The 23,752-nt window shown below is 39.8% G+C and overlaps 1 protein-coding gene across 3 annotated transcripts in view; it reads right to left on the bottom strand.

The window, feature by feature from the left end:
• grik2 (glutamate receptor, ionotropic, kainate 2) overlaps positions 1 to 23,752 on the bottom strand; it is a 238,286-nt gene that overhangs the window by 13,401 nt on the left and 201,133 nt on the right. Inside the window, exons 15-17 of one of the 3 annotated variants that reach the window (XM_062565669.1) lie at positions 13,591 to 13,816; positions 6,582 to 6,832; positions 6,302 to 6,329 (exon numbers count right to left, since the gene is read on the bottom strand). In XM_062565669.1, coding sequence (XP_062421653.1) covers positions 6,302 to 6,329; positions 6,582 to 6,832; positions 13,591 to 13,816 — 505 coding nt within the window. Of the gene's footprint in view, positions 1 to 1,130; positions 1,265 to 6,301; positions 6,330 to 6,581; positions 6,833 to 13,590; positions 13,817 to 23,752 lie in introns of all 3 variants that reach the window. The other 2 variants (XM_062565671.1, XM_062565670.1) reach the window with 2 other exon arrangements.

Genomic DNA, 23,752 nt, shown 5'->3' with positions numbered 1-23,752 from the left:
CAGCGGCGGAGTTTCGTCTTTTTTTCCGGCTCGTCCGCCCATGTTTTCCGTCAGCACGGCAATTAGAACGCGGAAGCACCCCCCCCACACCACTAGCGCTACCTCCCCTCCCCCCCCCACCGTCGACACCACTAGCACCACCTTGATAGAGCTGCTAAGTGCAGGTGAAGGATGTGGCGGCACAGAGCATGACGTTTCCGTTGGCCAGGACAAAAGCATCTAGAGTAAACAGACAAAGACAACAAAGTGTTGCGTTTAGGTCCCTGGTTCTGTAATTAGTTTTTGTCGATTAAAACTAGACTAAAATGTTCTGAGTTTTTGTTGACTAAAAATAGACTAAAACTAACATGCATTTTTGTCTAAAGACTAAGACAAAATAAAAAAAAGCTGCCAAAAACACTGCTCCACGCTCCCCCTCAGTTTGGGAACCACTGTGCAATGCCAACTGTACCATTTGGAGGCTGTACCATTTGGATGAGTGACTGACAATATTTAACTAATGTAATGTGAGTTGCTTTTGAACATTATACCATGCTAATCTCAATTTACATTTCTCAGTAATAATGCTGCCCAGTACGTTAAGGATTACGTTATCGAGGACAATTCTTCAGCTCACTTGAATGCAGTTTGTGTGCCAATTCAGGATGTTTCTGTCCTTTACATAGTGAGGCTGAAAGTAATGGTATGGAGATCAGGCCTGGATAAATGTGAAAGACCTGTTTAATTTCACCTTTCAATCAAATGTGACCATGATGTTGAGTTGATGTTAATCATATTTTTGATATACTGTATATATCCTTAAACCTGGCATTGGTTGTCCAATACTGACATTTTTGTCAATATTTAGGCTACCGAAAGTCATCAAAATTCTGATTCTGACAAGAGACTGCATGTCAAGTCTCATGTGCAGGAGCTTTTGGAACGGGACAGTTGTATTGGTCTTTAACATTATGTGTCCGGTGGAAGTTAGAAAGACACCAATATGCCATCTAATCTGAGACCAACAGCATAATCACTGTCGATCTGATCACAGACATTGTGTTTTTGTGTTTGTGCACCATATGCATTCAAGCAGGTGTGTGTGTGTGTGTTTGTGCGGGTGTGCTGGGATGATGAGATGGTTTCCTCACACACAGTTGGTGGTCCCTGCACCCCGAGAGCCAGGTTAGTCTGCGGCAGCCTCAGCAGCAGGCAGGAAGAGAGGAAAAAGCAACAGGAGGAGGAGTGGGAGGAAGAGGAGTGGGAGAAGGAAGCACAGGAGGAGCTGAGGGACCGGAGGTAGGGGAGAAGGAGAGGAGAGAAAGGAGCAGAAGGAGGAGGGGAGGGAGGGGGACAACCATGGTAATCATGGAATCTGACAGTGTAGCATGGAGATGACAAAAAGATTTTCCCATTGACAGTTTATGAGGAATGTGATTTAGTAAAAATGAATTGCAAAATCGGTTGTCTGAAAGATTTAACTTAAAATAGCAAGAACCATTTGCTTAAATATACTGCAACACACACTTTCATCTTCATTGGGGGAAAAAGTCTAGCACACTGTCACTTTTTGTCTTGTCTGGTCTTCCTTCAGAGCACCAATTACGAAAACAGAAATTAAATATTACCACCTATCAAAAATGCATAGATATTAATAAGAAACAAAGGAAATAATTGTAGAGTAGACTAAACACTTAATATTTACTTATTCCTTGTTTTCCATCTTCTCTATCCCACAGTCAGCTGAGAAGATTGATATAGATTTCAGACAAAAAGCTTGGGTGGGTTTAAGATAACAGTTGGAAACGGTCACCTCTTCATCCTTAAATTTAGTATTTTGATTTATATCTGTTGATCTTAAAAATAGTTAGTTTTGCAGAACTGAATAACCCAAGTCGCAGATGACTCCTGCCAAATGTAGTGTTGACATCTAAAGAAATTAACCAAATTTCTATTCATGTTCCGTTTATCAATTCACTTTATAATGTCTCTTTGAATTTAGAGACGCCCAGATACACAAATACTATTGCCAACCATTGATGTGCTGTTAAACAGATAATATCCTTTTTTCATGTGAAAAAATCTCCCTCAAACAGATGAATATATTGAAGCAAGTTTTGGCTTTTAAAATATTACATTCTAATACATCATGATTAGTTTATACTTAACCTTCGCCCAATACACATTATTATAGATTAGCACTTCAACCTATTTCAATGCAACCACTGTAAGCTTTAGCCATTAGCCAAGATGTGCAGGACTTGGCTGCTCAGCGGCAGCTAAGAGCATATGTGTATCAGCTCTGCTGCCCATTATCAAATCAGCATGCACGAGAGTGGTTAACCACCAGTGTCTATTGCTTACCGATGGTTAACGCTTTGGTCTCAAGGTGGAAGTGTGTTACTACCCAATAGACTAAATATATTCACATTTAGAAATGTGAATATATTTAGTCAAATGAGCAGTTGCAATGAGGTGTCAACTGAGCCTCTCCGAGATAATGTCAGCTACAATGTTTTGGAGTTGACTGTGTGTTGAGTTTTCTTTTTCAATTGTTGCTTGATGTGCTAGCTACTAAAGAACATAGAACTTAAGAAATAACCCATACTATTATTATGCAACCGTGGCCAGCAAATGTGGCTCGTTAGAAAGTCAATATTTGCTTTACTTGAGATGGAAGCCATCTTTTTTAACTATTGAAATGAAACACAATATGTGGTTAATTTGCACAGACTCGCTGGATACTGATACTTAGCACTGGACTGTGGGAAGCACGAGCTTCACATTGTAGTGAATATTTTTATTCAATCCATATTTTGACTAAATAAATCAGCCTGTGGTTACTCTGTCATAATGATTTTCAGGCATTGACCTTTTTTTATAATGTCGTATTTGCCTGTCTGAATAATAAACCAACACTATAAGATGTTTATTACAAACAAGAAGTGTACAAACAAGGTTTATAAAAGTTAATTTATGGTATAATTTGTTTTCTGATACTTCTATAAATGCATTCCCAACTCAGATTGGTTTGTTTCAAGTTCACGGCCAATCAAACCAACGATGGCAGTGAGTATTACCCAATCAAGGGATGAATAGGACGATTCTTCGCAGAATTCGGGTGGGATTATTTGCATGAGATGCTGCATTGATGACAACTCGCAAAATACGGGACAAACCCTGTATTGATTCAAAACGGAACGCGCAATTTTATTCTCAAATACGAGACGATTCCGTATTTTAAGGAACGGGTGACAACCCTACAATACTCACTTATATACTTATTACTTTACCCAGCTATGGTTCTCTCGATTCCTTATCCACAACCACTACACATTACAGCCACTGCCAAGTTTGTGTGTTATTGCTGAGGGTTCTTTTCTAATGACAACATTAGTTGTTGACATATCTAGTTGTTAATACTGTAGTTGCTAAATTTGGTAAGCATTCTTTTTTATTAATAATACCTATAATTTGAATGGGCAACAATTGTAATCTGATAAACATTTTAAATGTGAATTATTGTACATTTTGTGTGATACTGTCATGTGCCACTATTGAGAAAAAAACACAAAGCAGCTTTCCCTTTTTGTAGAGGAACCAATTGTAATAATAGGGCTTGTGCACACCAGAACTCTGTCGCAATTCAACAATTGAATGAAAACTATTAGTCCTTGAATGAAATAAACCATCACTCCATCTGAACTATGGTTTAATTGCCAAAACCAAAATATCTTGTGGCAGGTAGACTATGTCAGCTTCTTAAGGCTTTTAAAACACAATAATATGTCCAACGCTATTTAATTATAGCCTCGTAATTATACTTTCTTCACATATGAAGTGAACCATTCTGCACAATCCCAAACAAAAGAGTAACAGTGTGTCAATTCATGCATGTACTCACATATTAGATTGGTAGGTATTGAAACTTATTGGATAATTTCGATTAAAACTAGATATAAACTCAGTTAAAGATAAAACTGCATTATTTAAGAGGATCGCCTGCACCTACTACTATCAATAGAAGCATCATTAAGTTGATGTCAGAATAAAAATATTTGCTACTTCTTTTGCAAATCATTGGGACTGACATTTAATGATGTCATTTGTCCCAGGCAATAACTGCAGTGCAATATAATGCACTGAGAGGTTTCTATGGCTAGAATACTGTAGATTACTGCTGACCATTAGCAAGTCTCAAATTACCTGCAACAGAGGATATATGTAATGTTCATCCTAGGTCTACCTTTGTTAAGATCACTGTTTAGTCTAGTTTTGTTACAGCAAGTAATGGAATTCAGACATTATATCACTGTTTAAAATGTAAATTGTGCTGGAGGAATATAATCCTATAACCGCATTTACACAAAAGCTAAAGCTTTGATTTGTCAGTACTGATACATCCTTCTCAGATCCTTAGTATCCATAGAGCAAGAAGCAGAAGTACAGTATTTTCGCCAGCAGAGAAACAGTAATACAAACAGCTTTGAATAAATCTTTCTTTTACTAGATGATAACGTGTTGGCCTGGTCACTTTCCTATATAATACATGGTCCCACTCGAGGCCACATGACTGCAAGTCATGGACAGTTTAGTAGATAAACATTTCAGTGAAAAAGAAGCATCCTGAATGCCATGGCCTCTACAGTATATTGTTTTGTTACTTTACTGCTGTGCTTTCAACCCATTTGTTCACTGCGCTATCTGTGTGCATCCAGTCATTGGTGTGTTCAATATAAGAGTGTTCTGAGTGTATTCAGTTTAAATAATTACACCACAGAGCTGTCTGACTTGTCAATACGGAGTCACAGGGAGCAGATAAAACCCTAGACAATCACTAAAAGCCAATGTGGAAGGAAGTTGTTACAGAAGTCCTCTGGATGAGAACTGCATTGCTCCAGACAGTGGGACTCCTGTTTGTCTTCTCCCACGGGACCCTATTACTGTAAAAGCAAAACACGACAGCAGCAAAGGAATCGGTCCAAAGAGCTCTGTTGTCTCCAGCCAATTAAAATATTGGAGGATTGTTTATTTTGGAAATCAAAGACTTTAGAGCATATTTAGCTAACAGCTACATATGTCAACCCACTCTGAACACGACTATTTTATTACAATATAAACTAGGTAGTATCAGTATAACAACTGTGACCCTTAATATGTAAAATTGCCCTATCTTGGGCATGTGCCTCTGAAAAAAATGATTGTTACTGAATTAGAATCAAAGAATATTAAATAGAGTAAATTATATTTAAATATTTGAATTAGTTTTTATTCTGTGGTTTCTGTGTCCATTGTATGAAACCGATACATTTTGTCGACATTATAGTGATGCTGACCCTTAGTTCCTTAGTTATAAAATGAATTGAGTTGAATAGTTGTCCAAAACGCTGATAATACTAGAGAGACTAGAGGGGTCACATTGTTTGTTTTTCTGCTAGTCGTCCAGCAATGTAAATGGAGTACCAAGTCATTTATTTTAGAGTAGCACCGTAGAAGCCGATTAGCTTAAAGCTAATACGCTAAGTGACTTCTGAAGTGCTTAAGCGTCAGCATGTTTCTAACAGCTGACTGCTGGCTATAAAATGATTAATTACTGCTATTTCGTCTGCTGATGAAAGCACATTAAGTCATACAAAAAGTCTGAAGTCCTTCATTGAACAGTGCACCACTTGTGATTGAAATGTACAGTATACTACTCAATTTATAATGTCACATCCTACGTGTCACATCATACGTTTTATAGAAAACTATTCATTTCACAGCTCATGCTTAGGTTTTATCATACTTTTTCATAAAATCTCAGCTGCATCGAGCCTAATGTTCTGTTCAGATATGTTTGGCAAATTGGATTAAAATACATGTTTTGTATTAGGAGTAATTAACCAACTTATTGTTTTAAACAGAAAAAATGGAGAGGGGAATTCATGGATTAAACACATTCTGGTGTTGTGTTGCTGCAGCAATCCAAAAAGTCGATGTATGGGCTGAATGCCACAGATATGGACAGTGAGAATAGTTTGAGTATAACCAGAATGACAGTGGAGGTGTGTGTTTGTCTGTTGATGACACGAATGATGCAGCAAAGCATGTGCCTGTGATTGCACTGTATATTACAGCCAGCCCTCAAACCTTTTATTAAACTGCCCTTAGTGTTCCCATCCCCCAGGAGTGACAGGAAGAAAACCAAACATTAGAAAACAGCTTAACGTTTTGGTAAATGTTAGATTATAACAGAAAAAAAGTGTCTGGAGTTTCTCTTGAGGTCATTTGAGATGGTGGTTAAAGTCTAGCTTGGATCCATGGCGACAGCAGAATTCCTCACGTTTCTTATCTCGTTGTCGCCATTGGGCCTAAGTGAATAAACGCAAAGAAACCAACCCTTATCTTACTGCATATAATATAGCAATCATTATATTGTGAGTTTCCGCAATTTGGCAAACACGTAATTTCTTTAAAACATATTTTAGAACATGTATTTAGCATATGTTTTGTTTTCTATTTATTTGCTATGAGATTTCACAGCATTTGTGGTTATAGAAAGTAGATATTCTGCTATTGTTGTAAAAAACAAAGCAGTGGTGGAAGTTAGAGGTATTTCTTACCTTTTCCAGTTGTGCATTCTGTTTGGACTTGTAGAGGAACTCTCCCACGGCCACGAACACGGAGAGGACCAGTCCTGCAGCAAGGATGATGAAGATCCCTCCGATATTCTGCACCCCGAGGGCGCTGGCTTCCTTACTGTCCTCCTCTGGACAGCCATTTCCTCTCCACCACTTCTCCTTCATCATGTGCAGCTTCCCTTCCTCCTGAAGCTGTAGGATGGCAATGGTGATCTTATCTCGGTACGGGGAGCCTGAAGGACCACAAAATGCCTGTTCAGCGGGAGTAACTAACACAACTGAATCACTGGCTTTGTTTCATTTTAGCGCAGATTTGAACTTTGATTGAAAATGAACTTTGATGGCCAGCCAAAGTTTGGTCAGTCAGTCATCTTCAATGCCACTTATCTTTCATACAGGTTGCAGGAGGCTGGAGTCAATCCCAGGCAACATCCTAGTGAAAAGGGGTACACCCTGGAATTTGCCAGTAAATCGCATGGCTGACACGGAGACAAACAACCATTCACACTCACATCCACAGGAAATGTAGTTAAAAATGAACCTTATGCTCAGCGCATGCCTTTGGACTGTAGGAGGAGGTCTGGATTACTCAGAGAGAACATGGGCTGATATAATCCTAACTTTAGAATACTGTCAATGAAAAGCATAAAAACTAGGTATAAAAATAAACTAGGACTGCACCGCTCTTAAATTTTATTAAGAGAAATTCAAAATACCACAAAATTGGTGAATCAGGCAAGTCCTTTAAATTGTCTGAAAAAACACATTTCTTCCTACAAGTACCAATTTGTGAGCCTGAGTCTCCAATTTGTTATTATATTTAAATAGTTTTTTCTTAACATTCATAAGTGATCTATTTCATAGGTTATTGCAGGGGCCATTACAGAAAATAAAATGATAAGAACAAATATGTACAACATGTTTGCACTCCACTGCGTCATTGAATTTCATCTTCCGTCACCTAATTGCATAACTTGAGCACTTAACTGTGTTAATTGTAAAACCTTGTTTCATGTAGTTTAGAAAATATGCCTAGAAGTGACAGGTAAAATAGATTATCATAGAAAATCAGTTCCGTTCAAAACCGACACATTACCTTAAAATAAATGTTTGACATAAAAACAGTTTTCCAGAAACCTATTTGGGACCCAGATTGACGACAAGCTGTTTAAAAGCTGTAAATGCTTGGTTTAAGCATGGTCTGAACCTAACTGTGGCTTCTTTGCCTAAATCCAACTTTCTTTTTACAACATGTGCACAAAGTCACTAAAAGAGATCTGCCTGCCTAACAACCTGGAACAAATTAAAGGATGTGTGTCTTATTCAACTGAATTTTGTGAATCTTTCACACACTGCACTGGGTGTGACCAAGTGTGTGACGCACCATGGGCTCATGATGAAATCCTTTCGGATTTGAGATAGCGGCTCAGTTTTCTTCAGATTGTCACATCTTCGTTGTTTGGGGGGTATTCAAAAGAGCATGTGGTCTAATAGTTACAGAATAATGTCTGTCTTCGGTTACTTCATCAAAACCTCTCATCCATCACATGATGTTTTGTCTTCATGTATATGATATATTCTGGTAAATGATTTTAAATGACGAGCCCTCCAGAGACTTAATTCTCTGTCTGTGTGCTATCTCTGTCTATAGTCCTTCCTTCCTCTCTCACACACATACCGTAGTGTGACCGGGTGGTGGTGCAAGCGGTGGGGGTCGAGGTGGAGTATGTGCCGCTGGTCACAGCGTTTGAGAAATGTATTCATGGCCCTTCTTGTTTACGAGGCAGAGCTGAACAGCCGCTGGCTAGCAGCAAGAAGGACAGAAGCCTGCTTACAAGCAGTACAGACACTTCCTCCAAACCCTGTTTGATTAACGCAGCCTAATGAAGATTTATTCTCATCGGTGGAAGGACAAAGAGAAAAGAAGGATGTTGAATAATGCAAAGCCTCTTGAGACTTCAGAGACTGTGGATGCACAAGCTGCCAGCAGAAAACTGCAGGGAGTGACTGCAATTAATGCATACATGTATACTGTTTATGTGTGAAAAAATGCATGCTTTTTTTGACGGGACGGGGGCGGGACACACGAATGGCCATAATAAAAGGGGATTACATTTCTTCCTCAAACATGTTTTTGTTCAGTATTAGTCATGGATGGCATGGATTACTGCATTACTGCAAGAACGGTTCTCTTCTAATATACAATAAAAATATATAAAATATGATGCATAAATAGTCAATTCAATAAATACAAAAATAGAATGATAATAGATACACGTCTCTGAGCTCAGTTAATGGTAATCAGGCTAGTAAAATAGAGAGATATCAAAGTAACTGACCGACTAAAGATCATTACAGCTCTTATTTGCATTCTGTTGCATTTTGTAGTTTTCTTAGTTACTGGTTGAGAAAATGTCCTAATAGAGACTATTTAACCCATATTTTTTTTAAAAGAACCAATATAGAAGGCGTTATTTGGGTAAATCCGTATATAATGATGAACCAAACATCTAGTATGTAAACATGGGCCTTGTTGAGTCTGCCAACTTGTTTTCTGGCCTTTCGGAATGGTAGCATGATTTATTTAAAAAATCAAGTTAACAAGGCAAAACATGATCTGTATTCTTTGCAAATAGGATGAAAATAACAGTTTTTGAAGGTGCAATTGTCACGGTTTGGTCTCCCTTCCTGTTTTAGTTTGAAGTGTCATGTTCCTTGTGGTCCTGGGTTAACTTCACTTCCTGCCTTGTCTTGTGATTGCTTGAGTGTTTCCACCTGTGTCCAATCACCTGCACCTCCCTTGTGTATTTAAGCCCTGTGTGCCAGTTGTTCTTTGTCGCGTCATTGTTTCCTGTCACATCACGTTGGAGCATGCTTCTGTTTTCGTGGAAATAAAGAACACTATTCGTAAGAACCCTGCGCCTGAGTCCTTTAAACCCCGTCGGCCTGCACCAGCGCCAAGCCTCGTGACAGCAATTGCAATCCAAATCCTGCTACTGCATCTCAGTCTAAACGCTAAAATACTAAATTACACAAGGTCGCCTTTGCTCTCCCTTTCTGCTGCTTCCCATTCTCCTCAGCCCAGGGAGTTCTGCAAATCGAGGAACATTCTCAACTTCTCAAATGTATTCAAAATCAAGTTCATAAGCCGAATTTTATATTTTATATACAGGATGTTCAATTATCCTAAAAACCCAATGTCTCCCCCATATCAGAATTTTTGACTAGTTGGTTGGACCAACGACCTTCTGAATTAAAGATGACCCTGCTTGTGTGTGTGAGATAGTAACACACTGAGTGCTAAGCGTCTGTTTGTTGTGAATAACTACTGCGGCTCCTGAAGAACAACACTGAAGATCTCTTCAGTGTTGTTCTTCTCCAGCTATTCTGCTCTTCTCCTGGCTGGCTACAGTGAGAGGTTGATTGACACACATGTGGAGCCAAACCAGACAATTTTGTTAAAATCTAACTGTGATCCAGTTCTGGAATAATTTTGAATAAAATACTTGTCTTCAACCTGCAGAGTTGAATCCCCATGCAGACTGCGCTGACACCAACCGCTTACATCTCAGCATTTTACTGACTTGACCTGACCACTCACTCCTACTGACCCATGCTATCTTGCATTGTCTATTTCTTATACTGTGATCTGTACATCTTAAACAGCTTTCTACAGAGCTTTGTCACATTCCAAATAGGGAATACGGTGGATGAAAAGAATGCAGTCATAATTACCGCTTCAGCAAAGGTGGTTGAGGAAGATCCTCGCCTTTTTTAATCATGCACTTGTGATTACACAACTTTTTCAGTTAATGTCATGCAAAACCAACTTTAGTCTGGAACAAAAAAAATAAGTTGATTTAAAAGTTTATTTAAAACTTTTCCTTTTTGCATTTTTTTTTGCATTCATTTTATTATGAAAACACAATTTGAGCTTTCAATTTTTTGTTTCCAAATTATCAAAACTGTTAGCCTCTATTTGACTCAATGCAGATGGCTCATCCAATCACTTGCTAATTGGTTTCCATTGACGGCTACTCATGTAGTTCCGTGGAACATTGCAAAGCTGAGGAAGCTGCTAAGGGGCCGACCACTGAGAGCTGTGGCTCTATCAAGGCCCATGTTCTAATGTAGGCAGACACCTCTTCTCTGTTCAAGTCAATGAGATATATGCTAAATGGTTTGGCTACATGGGAATACAGGCTGCATATGGTAAAGGGTACTAAAAGGGTAGGATTAGCTTGTTCTGACTGCATGTGAATGGGTCACCATGGAGTAGTGATGAAAACACGCCTCCTTTATTCAGTACGGACAATGTGTGTGGCGCACAAGCTGTCACAGGCGAGCACTCACTTCCCCTTCATTCCAGCCGCCCCCTTCAGCCTCCTTTCTTTCTTGTGTGTACAACCATGCACATGTAGAATATAAATAGATGTATGCAGTCATTTAGGTATACATGCACACGCACACACACTGTAGCGAGCCTTCAAAAGGAGCACATCAGTCAAGAAATGCAATCACCCAAAGCAAATATAGCCTACCTGCAGTGTTTTCACACACAGCAAAACAGTCACTGAAATGAGGTGTTGTGGCTGACCAGCAGAGCATACACAAACAGCAGCAAACAACCTTGACAACGCTCACAGTCCCAGAGGACATTTCCCCCAAAAGAGTTCATATCATCTATTTTCCAAATAGAGAGATTTCTGAAGGTGCATGCCGATAATATTTGTTTGTTTGAGATTATCGTTATACATAACTGTGACCATTTTCATGTCAAAATAAGTTTTTTACCATTAGAATGGTTTGGTGTTCAGTGTAATCAGGATACTGTCAGACAATGAGGAATATGATGATCAACAACCAACAACAAACAGATGCACTAAGACTTGTTCTTAAGGTTAACGTTGAATATGTGCCAGACAGTTAATGATCAGCAAAGGCTTGAGAGGGATTCACCACAAACCTTCCAAAGGACAAGTATGTTTAATTCAACAACAAATACTGAAACAACAATATACCAATTAAGCTAACAAGTACTGAGGGTCTTCTTCCTCTGTACCACAGAGCTCCATTAAGAACGCATCAAAGAGTCTCAGTGTAGCACTGGTGACTTGGTCCTTAATTACACCGTCCTGCTGGCACAAATATGCACCCTACGATTCAAATACAACGAGGTCCATTTAGAGGGAATGACCTCATACAAGAGTTCAGCAAAGTAATGTGTATTTGTATTCAAGTAACCTACAGTTGTATTAATGTCTGTAATGTCATTAGTGTCAGTCAACCACTTGCAACCCATGTCAAATAAAGAAAGTTCATTTGAATAATATCTCAACAATATTGATCAGTTTTTAAATGTAATTTGATCAATTAGAAGAATGCATAATCCAATAATAAATAAAGAGGTATACTCAGCAGAGCTCCAAAGGTAATAATTGTCTAGCACTACTAGGTCCGGTTTAACGGCATAAGGGTCCCGACTCGGACCCCTATCCTCAGTCACATATTAATCACTTTTGCTACAAAGCATGAAATATGGGTTCATCTGCTGTAAATACAACAAAATCCTGAATGTGTCCTTACTGCACCTGGAATTATTTGCAGTCTGCGTCCTGCTTTATTTTTCTAAATTCACTTTCCAAATGTGTCATGTTTCTATTTCCTGCCTTTGTGTGTTCTCCTGCATGTTTGATAGTGTTGGTGTGGTGGTAAGATTGACCTGCCCTCAACTGTCCCTCGTTATTGCCCTTCTTTCCTTTTGTATATACTCTCTGTTCCGTCATGTAATCTGTCAGTATTCTGTTGGACTTTAGTTTGTCAGCTCTAGCTGCCGGCCCTTTCGTTGAATTAATCTCCCTCACTAAAACTCTGCATTTGCCAAAAGTGCTTTTTAGGGTACCCTTACAGTAGAAGAAACAAGATGCTGTGCACTACATGCTAGAACATTTTCTGTGCCTTTTAAAGTTTTTTTCTTTATATCACTGTAAAAAACATTGGCCTTGGTTTTTATTATTTCAATAATGAAAAGCAAAGACTAATGACAGCCCGTGATAACTGTGTCATGTCATCTCTGGTACAGCTTGCTTTTTTACTGTAAATGATTGACATAAACCACAATCAAATATGAGTGAAGACACTTTCACAGCAGGTGTTACAGACTTCATCAGCACATCTGGATCAAATAAATACAATATGGTGGCCACAGGATAACTTGGCATCACCTTCTGCATCCTCTGGAATGTTTCTATTGTGTTCCAATTGGTTAGTTGGTATTGATTTAGAAAGTATTTCTGTTTAAAAAACTCCTGTTTGAAAGAGGCACGAACAGGAACTACTTTAGTGAAGGTTTTGTGCATGAGGCCATCATGTAAAGTAGTCCCACAATTATAGTTCTGCAGGTTATTTTCAGTGCATTCATAACAGGATTATGAATCTGCTGCTGAGCTCCATAATCGAATGTCGCATGTCCAGACACACAGTGTAATGCGTCGGCCTTTGTATTCATCCCTTTATCTATGGAACCCCGCTGCTTTGCCTGCTGGGGTTAGCCCCGGGATTGTCCCTGCTAAGTATTCCTCCACATGGGTTACTCATAGGATTGTAACGCACCACAATACAGTTTGCACAGTTTAGAATGAGCAATGATTTGGGATTAAATGAGAAAACACATCAAGAGCATCCAACCCTGACCTCAACACATTCACATTTCAACCCACAACCCTGTTTCTAACAGCTTTTTCTTAAATAGCTTACTAACTAATTTTCCTGAAAGAATGTTGATAGTGATTTTTAGGAAAAGGGAGACAGTGATAATATGACAGCTGTAAAGTATTTGGACAGCCTGATCCAGTTGGTGCCTGCTGCAGTGCCTTTTATTGCAACACAAAAAAACTCAATTGCTTTGTGTAGCCTGTATTTTGTATGCATATTCTGGCTATGAGGGTTTCAATTTTGCCCCAGCAATGATGTGTGAATGTAACATACGTACCCATCGGGGTTCCGACCCCATAGGCTTTGGAGTCAATGAGGCCTCCAATCTGGGTGAGGTTGCAGTTGCGCTGGGTGACAAACTCTATGGTGGTGGATTCCATGAGGAATGCATAGTCAGAGGTGAGCACCCGGTGAATGCCTTCGTCGATGTTCTTCACCATTACTGAGTGCTTCCGACTGCTCATGAACTCCCACATCTTATCATACGTGGAGATCTTGGTTTTCTGCGAGGAGACACACAAGAGCCTCTTGAGTGAGAGAATATGAACGCATCTTCTGATGTATTCATTTTAAAAGTAAAATTCTAGGTAGGAGGTTAATGAAGAACCATTTTAGTTATAATGTTCAGCGTACCTTCAAGAAAGAATGACATTTAGAGCCTTTTTAAATACTGCCCACATAAACAGCTCAATCCAGAAATTAACTTCTTCTGCAGCTGCAGCCATGCTATTTGCTTTCTGCCTGCCTTGTAAAGAGCATGTTGGGTGAAGCGGATGCGTGTGTTAAATAGCAGCAGCAGCAGCAGCGTGATTTTGTCTAACCGTACCGTATCTTTTCAGTCTGTGCTGCTGCTATCACCCATAGTTAGGATTAGTAGCTGTGTTGTCAGTAGCAGTATGCCTCACTTTCTACACCTGTAATCATGCAGGAAAATCCAAGAGCACATTACTCTCCAGGGGAGCCAATTTGAAGGCATTTTTGAAGCCATTTGAAACCTAATTAAGTCACATCTTCAAGGTCCTGCCCGCCATTATTGTAGGTAATGACTTTTTGTGGCTGGTCGATATTTTAGATCAACTGGGTGATTTGCGGAGTGCCTATCAGAATCTTTTGGAGTCACCCTTGACAAATCAGGCGATTGAGCATGCAAGCTTCAGACTGCTGATAAGGCGAGAGCAGTGGCTGTGAATACACAGAGAGTCAGATCACCACCTACACTCCACATCAGGCACAGAGCCGAGCAGGGCTCCCCAGAGCCTCCACACGAGAATCCAGAGCTGATCATATGAGGGATCTTAGAAAACGCAATAGCTATGTTATGAATGGCTGTCAAACCAAAAGTCCACAACAATCCATCCACAGCATTTCAGAATGTGTGACATCTTTTATAAGAATAAGAATATTCAGTTTGAATAAACAGAGTGTTCAATTTCATTTCAGCAAAACCTCCTGGCTCCTCCAGTCAGCAAATGGAAGTATCCATAAATTAGCAAAACTTTACAATCTTTAGATTGTAGTCATGCTTTTTGCTGTGTAAATCACTATCACTGTTCACGAGAAGACACCCCTGTAGCGAATATTCATACTGTGAAATAACTCAAAAGTTAGGGCTATGTTATTGTTTACACTACGGCACCACCAAGATTGACAACAGGAGTAGATGCATTATTTATCATTTCAAAAGTTATTTACCCTTTATGTGATATCAAAATATTCACACTGGAATATGATCCGTATCTCCTAAATGTTCCTTTGATATAAAATTAATCAGCATCAAGATGATAATTTGCATTTACAAACGCACTGTGTATGCTGAGAAACATTCACTGTCAAACCCTTGCATAAAGCTTTATGAAGTGGAAGATGATCGTCTTGGCTAAAGTTGAAATCCACTTTCAAACTGCATTTATGAATTGCGTTGTGTTAATAAATAAAGAAGAAGAGCATGCTTAGCGCTAGAAATGTGATCATGTGATCATGAATATTGGTAGACTTGTGGTTTGTGTGTTATTAGACATTATGATGTAATATATATATAATATCTTTCATATGAATTAAACATATTGTATACATTGTCCTTCAATACTGTACACATGACATCCATCCACAATGTAACTTTAAGCCTGGGGAAAGGATGCTTTAACCTTCCTTGATGGATTTTTTAAACAGTTTATTAAATGCCCAACCAGAGAGGAGAACACGCTGGATCACTGTTACACCACACCTGTCCACACCAATAAATATGGGAAAGGGTATTCATTTGGACCCCCCAATGTCTTAACCATGGTTATGCCCTTGAGTACGGTGATTGTTGATAAGTCCCTCTCATTCGGCAGGAGGGGGTGATTCAAATGAACTAAATAAAAACTTTCTACAGAGGCTATTCCCACAAAAAACACCGTGATATAAAGTATTCCATTAAAGATCAAAGGTAACCGTATTCGAGATCAGTGTTTTAAAGAGCTAAAATACTTGAAAATATAGAATTGAGAGTTCCGTACTTCAAAAGGTGTTTTTACCCTAACAACCATGTGCTTCTAATCAGTCCTACAGAGCCGATTATCAACTCTGATCAACAAAGGTGTCTTAATTTGGTCACACAGACGTTCACATAAAGAGACATTTGTCTGTCTCAGTATCTAACATTCACACACTGTATTCACAGTTAAGGGAGCTGCGCTGGCAAGTGTCTTGCCCAAGGAAACATCAACATGCAGGCATGCCCGGCCAGGGATCGAACCACCAACCCTCTGATAGGAGGACGACCGTGCTCCCCACTCACCCACAATTGCCCTATGGTTTTAGTTCTTTAAAACACTGATCTCGCCAAGGAATACAGTTACCTTTAGTAACTATCTTTAATGAAATGCTTTATAGCATACTTTTTTTGTGTGGGAGAGGTCTCTGTACCAAAGCTTTCTGATTTATATTCAGACTGCTTTGTATATGGAAACGTTAGATCTGAGTATAAGGGTGAATCTCATTTCTCTGTCTTACCCCTTCCCCTTACCCCTCCCCCTCGGTTTTGCGCGTTCATGTGAGGGGAAGTGGTGTCTCGATTCTCATTTTGATTAAGGGGTAGGGCCAAGGCGTAGGGCTACATAGCCCTTGAAACGAAGTTTGCGGAGGACCACACTTGAAACAGAGGGGTAACTTAACAACGTAGGAATTTCTCAAAAGTGCCGGCATGGCTGAACGTCGAACTGTGAAGGAGTCGCACAAATGTAAGTATTTTCAGCGGTTTAATTGATATTATAATTATGACACTCGTGTTTTATGATCCTTTTAATAAAATGTTCAAGTGGTTTTAATTGTAATGTTTTTGTTTTGAATCGGTAGTAAACCGCTAGCTATGCGCAATCGATATCACGACCTGAGACAACGGCATCTTCGTTTATGTCAACACTTGTCGCCTCTGTTGACGTAGCAGCCAGCTAGCGGCAAGGGATGATGACGCAACCAGTTATCGAGTGGTGTCTCATTTCTTAGAGGAACGTTCTCACCCCTACCCCCTTTCTCTCGGTATCGAGGGGCAAGGGGAAGACACAGACGAAGGGGTAGGGGAAGGGGAAGGGGTAAGACAGAGAAATGAGATTCACCCTAACATTAAATGCATACTCTAATGCACTAATGCATTGTTAGGATCTATTCTTGTTCAATCTGTTGGAACTCAGGAAGTTTGACACTATGCGGCCAAATCCAAGCCAAAGGTTTTGATCATTTTAGAAAAATTGAATTGAATGGTTTCAAATCCATCAATCTTGATCAACTGACTTCTTCAATTTTGAAAACCAAGTCTTCCACTTGTCTCCTGGATCCAATTCCAACTAAGCTGCTTAAGGAAGGTTTTCCGTTAATTAGCACATCCCTACTGGATATTATGAATCTGTCTTTGTTGACAGGACATGTACCACAGTCATTCAAGGTAGCTGTAATTAAACATCTTCTTAAGAAACCTAATCTAGCTCCAGAGGTGTTGGCTAACTACAGACCCATCTCTAATCGCTCGCTAAGATCCTTGAGAAATCTGTCACAAATCAATTATGTGACTTTCTACAAAACAATGCTTTGTTCGAGGATTTCCAGTCAGGATTTCGTATGCATCACAGCACAGAAACGGCACTGGTGAAAATGACAAATGATCTTCTACTTGCATCGGACCAAGGACTTGTCTCTTTTCTTGTCTTGCTGGACCTCAGTGCTGCATTTGACACCATCGATCACTGTATCCTGCTGCAGAGACTAGAACACTTTATTGGCATCGAAGGAACTGCACTAAGCTGGTTTAAATCTTATTTATCGGATCGATCCCTGTTTGTGAACGGTGAATCATCGAGGACCACCAATGTTCAGAGGTTCTGTGCTTGGACCGATTCTATTTACCCTGTATATGCTTCCTTTGGGCGACGTTATCAGAAAACACCGCATAAACTTCCATTATTATGCAGACAATACTCAACTGTATCTAATGATCAAGCCAGAATACACCAACCAGCTTGTTAGACTTCAGGATTGTCTTGGAGACATCAAAACTTGGATGACCGGCAACTTCCTGATGTTAAACTCGGAAAAAACGGAAGTTATCATGATAGGCCCAGAGCACGTTCGAAGTCAGCTGTCACGTGATACAGTCTCTATAGATGGAATTGCTCTGGTATCCAACAGCACCATTAGAAATCTTGGAGTTCTTCAACTCTCATATGAAGAAGACTTCAAGGACTGCCTTTTTTCATCTACGTAATATATTGAAAATCAGGAACTTCCTGTCTCAAAGTGATGCAGAAAAACTAGTTCATGCATTTGTTACTTCTAGACTGGATTACTGTAATTCTTTGTTATCAGGCTGCTCTTGTAAATCGCTTAAACCTCTCCAGTTGATTCAGAATGCTGCTGCACGTGTATTAACAAGAACTAAGGAATGGGATCATATAACTCCTGTATTAACTTCATTGCACTGGCTTCCTGTTAAATCAAGAATAGAATTTAAGGTTCTTCTCCTCACCTACAAGGCACTTACTGGTAAGGGAACCGTCTTATCTTAAAGAGCTTGTTACACTGTACTGCCCTACAAGGCATCTGCGCTCCGTAGATGCTGGGCTACATGTGGTTCCTAGAGTTTTAAAAAGTAGGATGGGGGCCAGAGCCTTCAGTTTTCAAGCTCCTCTTTTGTGGAACCAGCTTCCACTTTCAGTCCGGGGGGGCAGACTCGGTCAGTTTATTTAAGATGAAGCTTAAAACGTTCCTTTTGATATTGCTTATAGTTAGGGCTGGCTCAGGTTAGCCTTGACCAGCCCTTAGTTAAGCTGCTCTAGGCTTAGACTGCCGGGGGACTTCTTAGGACACACCAAGCCCCTCTCTCACTCTCACACTCTCACTTTCTCCTTCCACAATCATCCATGTTTTATTAATGTACATCACTAATTCAGCTTCTTTCCGGGAGTTTTTTGTGCTTTCTCGCCTAGCAGGTCTCCGTGGATCGTAGTTCCGTGCGGACCCTGTTTCTCACTCCTGGCATGGCTCTGCTGACACCTGCTGCTGCCATCATCATTACTTTAAATTAGGGCTGTCAAAAATAGCGCGTTAACGACGTTAATTACGTCAATTTTTTTAACACATTTCACGCATGCGCAGTGTGACAAATTATTCAGGTCCGGAAAGAACTTCTTCCTCTAGGGAATGCATTTCATCCTATACATCACATTACTGCCACCTGCAGGCAGGGGGGGGGGGGTGCTAGCGGTTTTCTTTGCAGCGCCAGTCTAATTTTTTTCCGTTCTAATTGCCGCGCTCGACTTCAAGGTGTAACTTTTATTATTGTTCGGTCTGAAACGGCGCGCCCAGTGACGGATGGTGCAGCAATATTGTTGTTCGGGTGGAAATCAGGAGAAATTCGGGAGAAAGGTCGGTCCGGGAGATTTTCGGGAGGGGCTTTGAAATTCGGGAATGTTGACATGTCTGGTCATCGCAGCCCTGGACCATCAGGAGCACAAACTCGTTTTGCCGACCGCAGCAGAGTGGCATAAACTGCAGAGGCTGGAGACCCTTCTAGAGCCATGCAGGGAAATCAGTCTGTAACTTATCAAATAACATTGATTTGATTATTTTCTGGAATGAATTAAACCAAGTCAAATATCAATAACATGTATTTATGTAAAAAATAATAATGATGATAATAATAATGATAATTATGTATCTGTGTCCTGTTATTTATCTTTAGTATGCATTTCAGAAAGAAAAAATGGTTAGGATTCAGGTGTAAATGCAAATAGTGATTAATCCTGATTAATCCACTGGAAATTTTGATTAATTTGATTACAATTTGTAATCATTTAACAGCCCTACTTTAAATATGATTCATATTATTGTCATCATAAACCAACATCTTTCTGCTCTCCCTCCCCACAGAAGCCTCTGTTGATGGTGGTTCTATCTGATGGTGGTTGTCCCTGCAGTGGTCCTGCCGTACACATGTTCTGCTACTTGCAATTACTTGTATCATCTCTGTTAGAGGAATTGAATGTATTGTACATCTTTTACATTGTTTATTCTGTACACATGACATCCATTGCAGTCTGTCCATTCCGAGAGATGGATCCCTCCTCTGACTTTGTACCTAAGGTTTCTTCCCTTTTTTCCCCATTCAAGGGTTTTATCATAATTTGGCGACTTTTTCCTGTGCCGATGTGAGGGTTTTGGGACAGAGGATGTTGCATGTGTACAGACTGTAAAGCCCTCTGAGGCAAATTTGTAAATTGCGATTTTGGGCTATACAAAATAAAATGAATTGAATTGAATGGAATCCTAGCTTGGCCTACGTTTCCTGAAGGCACTGCAGTTGAAAAGCCTTCTTTGTTAAGTTGTCGTGATTTCACTGTCCTCTCAGTTGATGCCACTAAGCCAGATCAGAGTTAAAAGTCTGTGAAAAAATATATCTGAAAGTGGAAAAAGATTTGAAACTTGAAAAAATATATCTATAAAAATGTGAATAAATACTTTATTCACATCAATCAGACTTATATTCAAAATCAAAATCTTAGGTTGAATTTTCTTTTTCAAATGATCAAAACATATGGCCTGGATTTGGCTGCATATGAAACGGACTCAATACAAATCAAAAACACAATTCCCAATGGTAATAAGTAGGGCTGTCAAAGTTGACACGTTAATCTTTGATTTATTGTGGGGAAGTTTAATGCAAGGAAATATGTTAATGCAGTTAACGCAACCTAGTTTACTTCCTGTAGAGTCCATTTACTTAGGGTGGGTTGCACCTCGTGGATGTGTTTTTCGACTTATTTGTTAGAGCTTTCAAGACAGCAGTGAATGAGGGGTGATGACAAGGGGCGTGTACCACGTATTTATCATTTGGTACCCATTAATTACAAAAAAAAGAAAAAGATTTGGTTGGTAATGAGACATATTACTGGTGAAATTGACATTTTCCAATCTATCGACAGATGTCAAGACACTTCACACTAAACTATATCATTTTAACAAAAATTCAGTCGATTTTCAGTGGCAGCTTTCTTACTAAACATTTGCATTGCAACTTAATTCATATTTGTCCAAATATTTAGGTGTGGAACACCAATAAGAGGCAAAACCATCCCCAAGACGAGGGCTACTTAAAAGGTCAATATAAACTTGCAACATTACATGGTATGGTTTAGCTTTCACTGTATTTTGCCAAAATTGTTGATTTGAAAATAGTTGATTTAAGCTCAGCATTTAACACAATCTGCCGGAGGAAACTGTTGCACTCTCAAAGTTCTCAGCTTTATGTTCATGGGAGGCAGCATCACAAACAAGCTGACGTGCTCATCACACATCTCCGTCCTCACCAACAGCTGGATTCTTAATGAAACATAATGAAGCCTAATTCTTTTGGAAAGTACAAAGAATGGATGAAAGAGAAATACAAGATATTACAAGATGCCAGTCTGATCTCGCTCCTGAAATGTCAAACACAGCTTTGTCATTCTTGGCCAATCTAGATACTTAAAACAAGTTTGACTGAAGACAGGGTGTCCTCACGGACTGTGTCAGGAGAATAAATGAATAAACCTATTTATTATATATAATTTATATAAATTAAATTATATTTAAAACTGACTGGAAACTCACCACTAACGTATTTACGCTTTTGTGCCCACTGCAGGAGCATTTGTTTCGCAACATGCAAGTAAAAGCATGGCGAGGTGTGAGCAAACATGCCACACTGAGGGAAAACGCACAGAAACTGAAAAGGGACAATCGTGCAAATGCATTCACTAGAGGATCAACCGGAAATGGGAGTTTCCCCACAAAGAGATGGGAGGGGATGCATTTCACCAGGAGGATATGCCTCCTGGTGAAATGGCAGCAGTAATCCAAGCCAGACGGCAACATAGGCAAAGGAGATGAGCCAAAAGGATTCTTGCCACAAGGATCACACTTTTTCTAGTTGAGTGAACACAAAATCATTACGTGTTACAGAATCATTATTACAGTTTCTGTGTTGGCCATTCAGCTGATAACCCTACAATTGCATGTGTACATGCATGAGGGCCCTAGACTCTACACTACCATTCAAACAATAAAACAATTTATCATGAATTTCAGTTTTGCGGTTGTCAGGCTCTACTCCTGCTCACGAGGACAACAAAAATTTTCAGACACGATCACTTTTATTTTGCCTTTGTCCGTTGATTGGTCAGTTCGGAGAATTAGGTTGTAACCTTTAAAGACAAAGAACAGAAATCACTTTTTAATTAAATATTTTGAATGTTTTTTTTAACGGGTTTAAACATTTATTAAACATCTTATACTTTTGATTTTTCCAACTCAAAATGAAATATTTGAGCAAAAATCCTTTAACACAAAATGATTTTAATGCTGCAATGATTCTCCCCCAATCTTCTCAGTAGTTACCCATACCTTGAACATATTTGGCAGCATTTTAAACACAATAAAGTAAATAAAATCTCACCGACCATTGGCGTCTTTGGACTGAACCGTAGAGTAACCTGGAGCCTCTTCTCTGCTGTTTTAAAAGGAATGAGGACCTTCACCTCTACACAGGTGCTCCACAATGACAATGATTGGCTGCTGGTGCACTCTGGGAAGTGTAGTTCTGTCAAATTCTCAAGATTCAGCTCAACAGCGGTTGAGGTCAAATGTTTATCCATCTAGCCTCCATTGTTTTTGGTTATAGTAGTTATGTATCTTGACATCTCCTTGAAACCTCCCTTAACTAAGGGAATGACTACTCCAACTAAGTAACCGGAGCCCAACATGTCAACTCCCAACTGGAGAGGATCAAACTATTGTCAGTGTAGGTAATGAACTGCTCACTCTTGATCCTTGAGTCCTTTAGTACTGAGTATCTGCGTACATCAGTCAATTTTATCATTTTTATGTGAAAAAGCTGTCATATTTAGGTCACAGTAATCCAATATTTAAATATTTAAAATAATCCACCTCTAGTTAAAATGCAGTTTTCAGCCTACGGCAGCATCTTCCCTTTGCGAATGCAGCAGATATGGACGTCAACACAAAGGGTTGTGTCATGTTTCTGTGTATACTTTGGATTGTCCTTCCACTATAGAAACCTACATTTACTTCGCTGCACTCTCGTTTGGGCGAGTCTCGCGACATTTTATCGACATGACAATGGCAAGCAGTATCCCTCCAACAAGACCAAACCTTAACTCAGTAAATTCTCTCCTCAAAGAGCCGTTTGACGGAAGAACTTCGGCGGAGAAACAAGAAGTGAAACAACTGAGCCCTGATCAGCCGGACCTTGCGATCAGACAACGGGACAGGTGTGTAAGGGACCCCGAGGCTTCTGTAGACTTCTTCACCTGGGATGTTTAGCTAGCTAGTTAGCTACATGCTAACGCGGTATATTCGTGCACCACGCGCATGACGTTACCTTGTTAAAGTTAACATCGTTACCCAGCTGCGACGCACACAGGACTGCGGTGAGGACACACAACCAGGACGTGGATGAAAACGGGGACATTTTATCCAAATAGTTCATTGTGTGAAGTCTTTTTTGAGTTTGTCCTTCCTCAACACACTGGTCGGGACAAACTACGTTCATCTCAATAGATATGTTCTAATAGAATTTATATGAATATATTTATAATAGTTATCATATACTGAATATTGTATATACACATACACATGAGGATATACACACACACAAACACACAAATATATATATGCCTGCCTGCCTGAAGAAGTCCGCCAGCTCGTTCCTCGGAGATGGAAGGCTTGACTGTGTGTCACACTGCCTGCCTGTCTGTCTGCCCGCCTGCTTGCCCGCCTGCCTGCCTGTCTGTCTGCCTGTCTGCCTGCCTGCCTGGCTGCCTGCCTGCCTATCTGTCTGTCTGTCTGTCTGTCTGTCTGCCCGCCTGCCCGCCTGCCCGCCTGCCCGCCTGTCTGACTGTCTGACT

The sequence above is a fragment of the Pungitius pungitius genome, chromosome 11 (assembly GCF_949316345.1).
Source record: "Pungitius pungitius chromosome 11, fPunPun2.1, whole genome shotgun sequence".
In the NCBI taxonomy this organism is placed as follows: Eukaryota; Metazoa; Chordata; class Actinopteri; order Perciformes; family Gasterosteidae; genus Pungitius; species Pungitius pungitius.
This window is presented reverse-complemented; position numbering and strand designations above follow the sequence as displayed.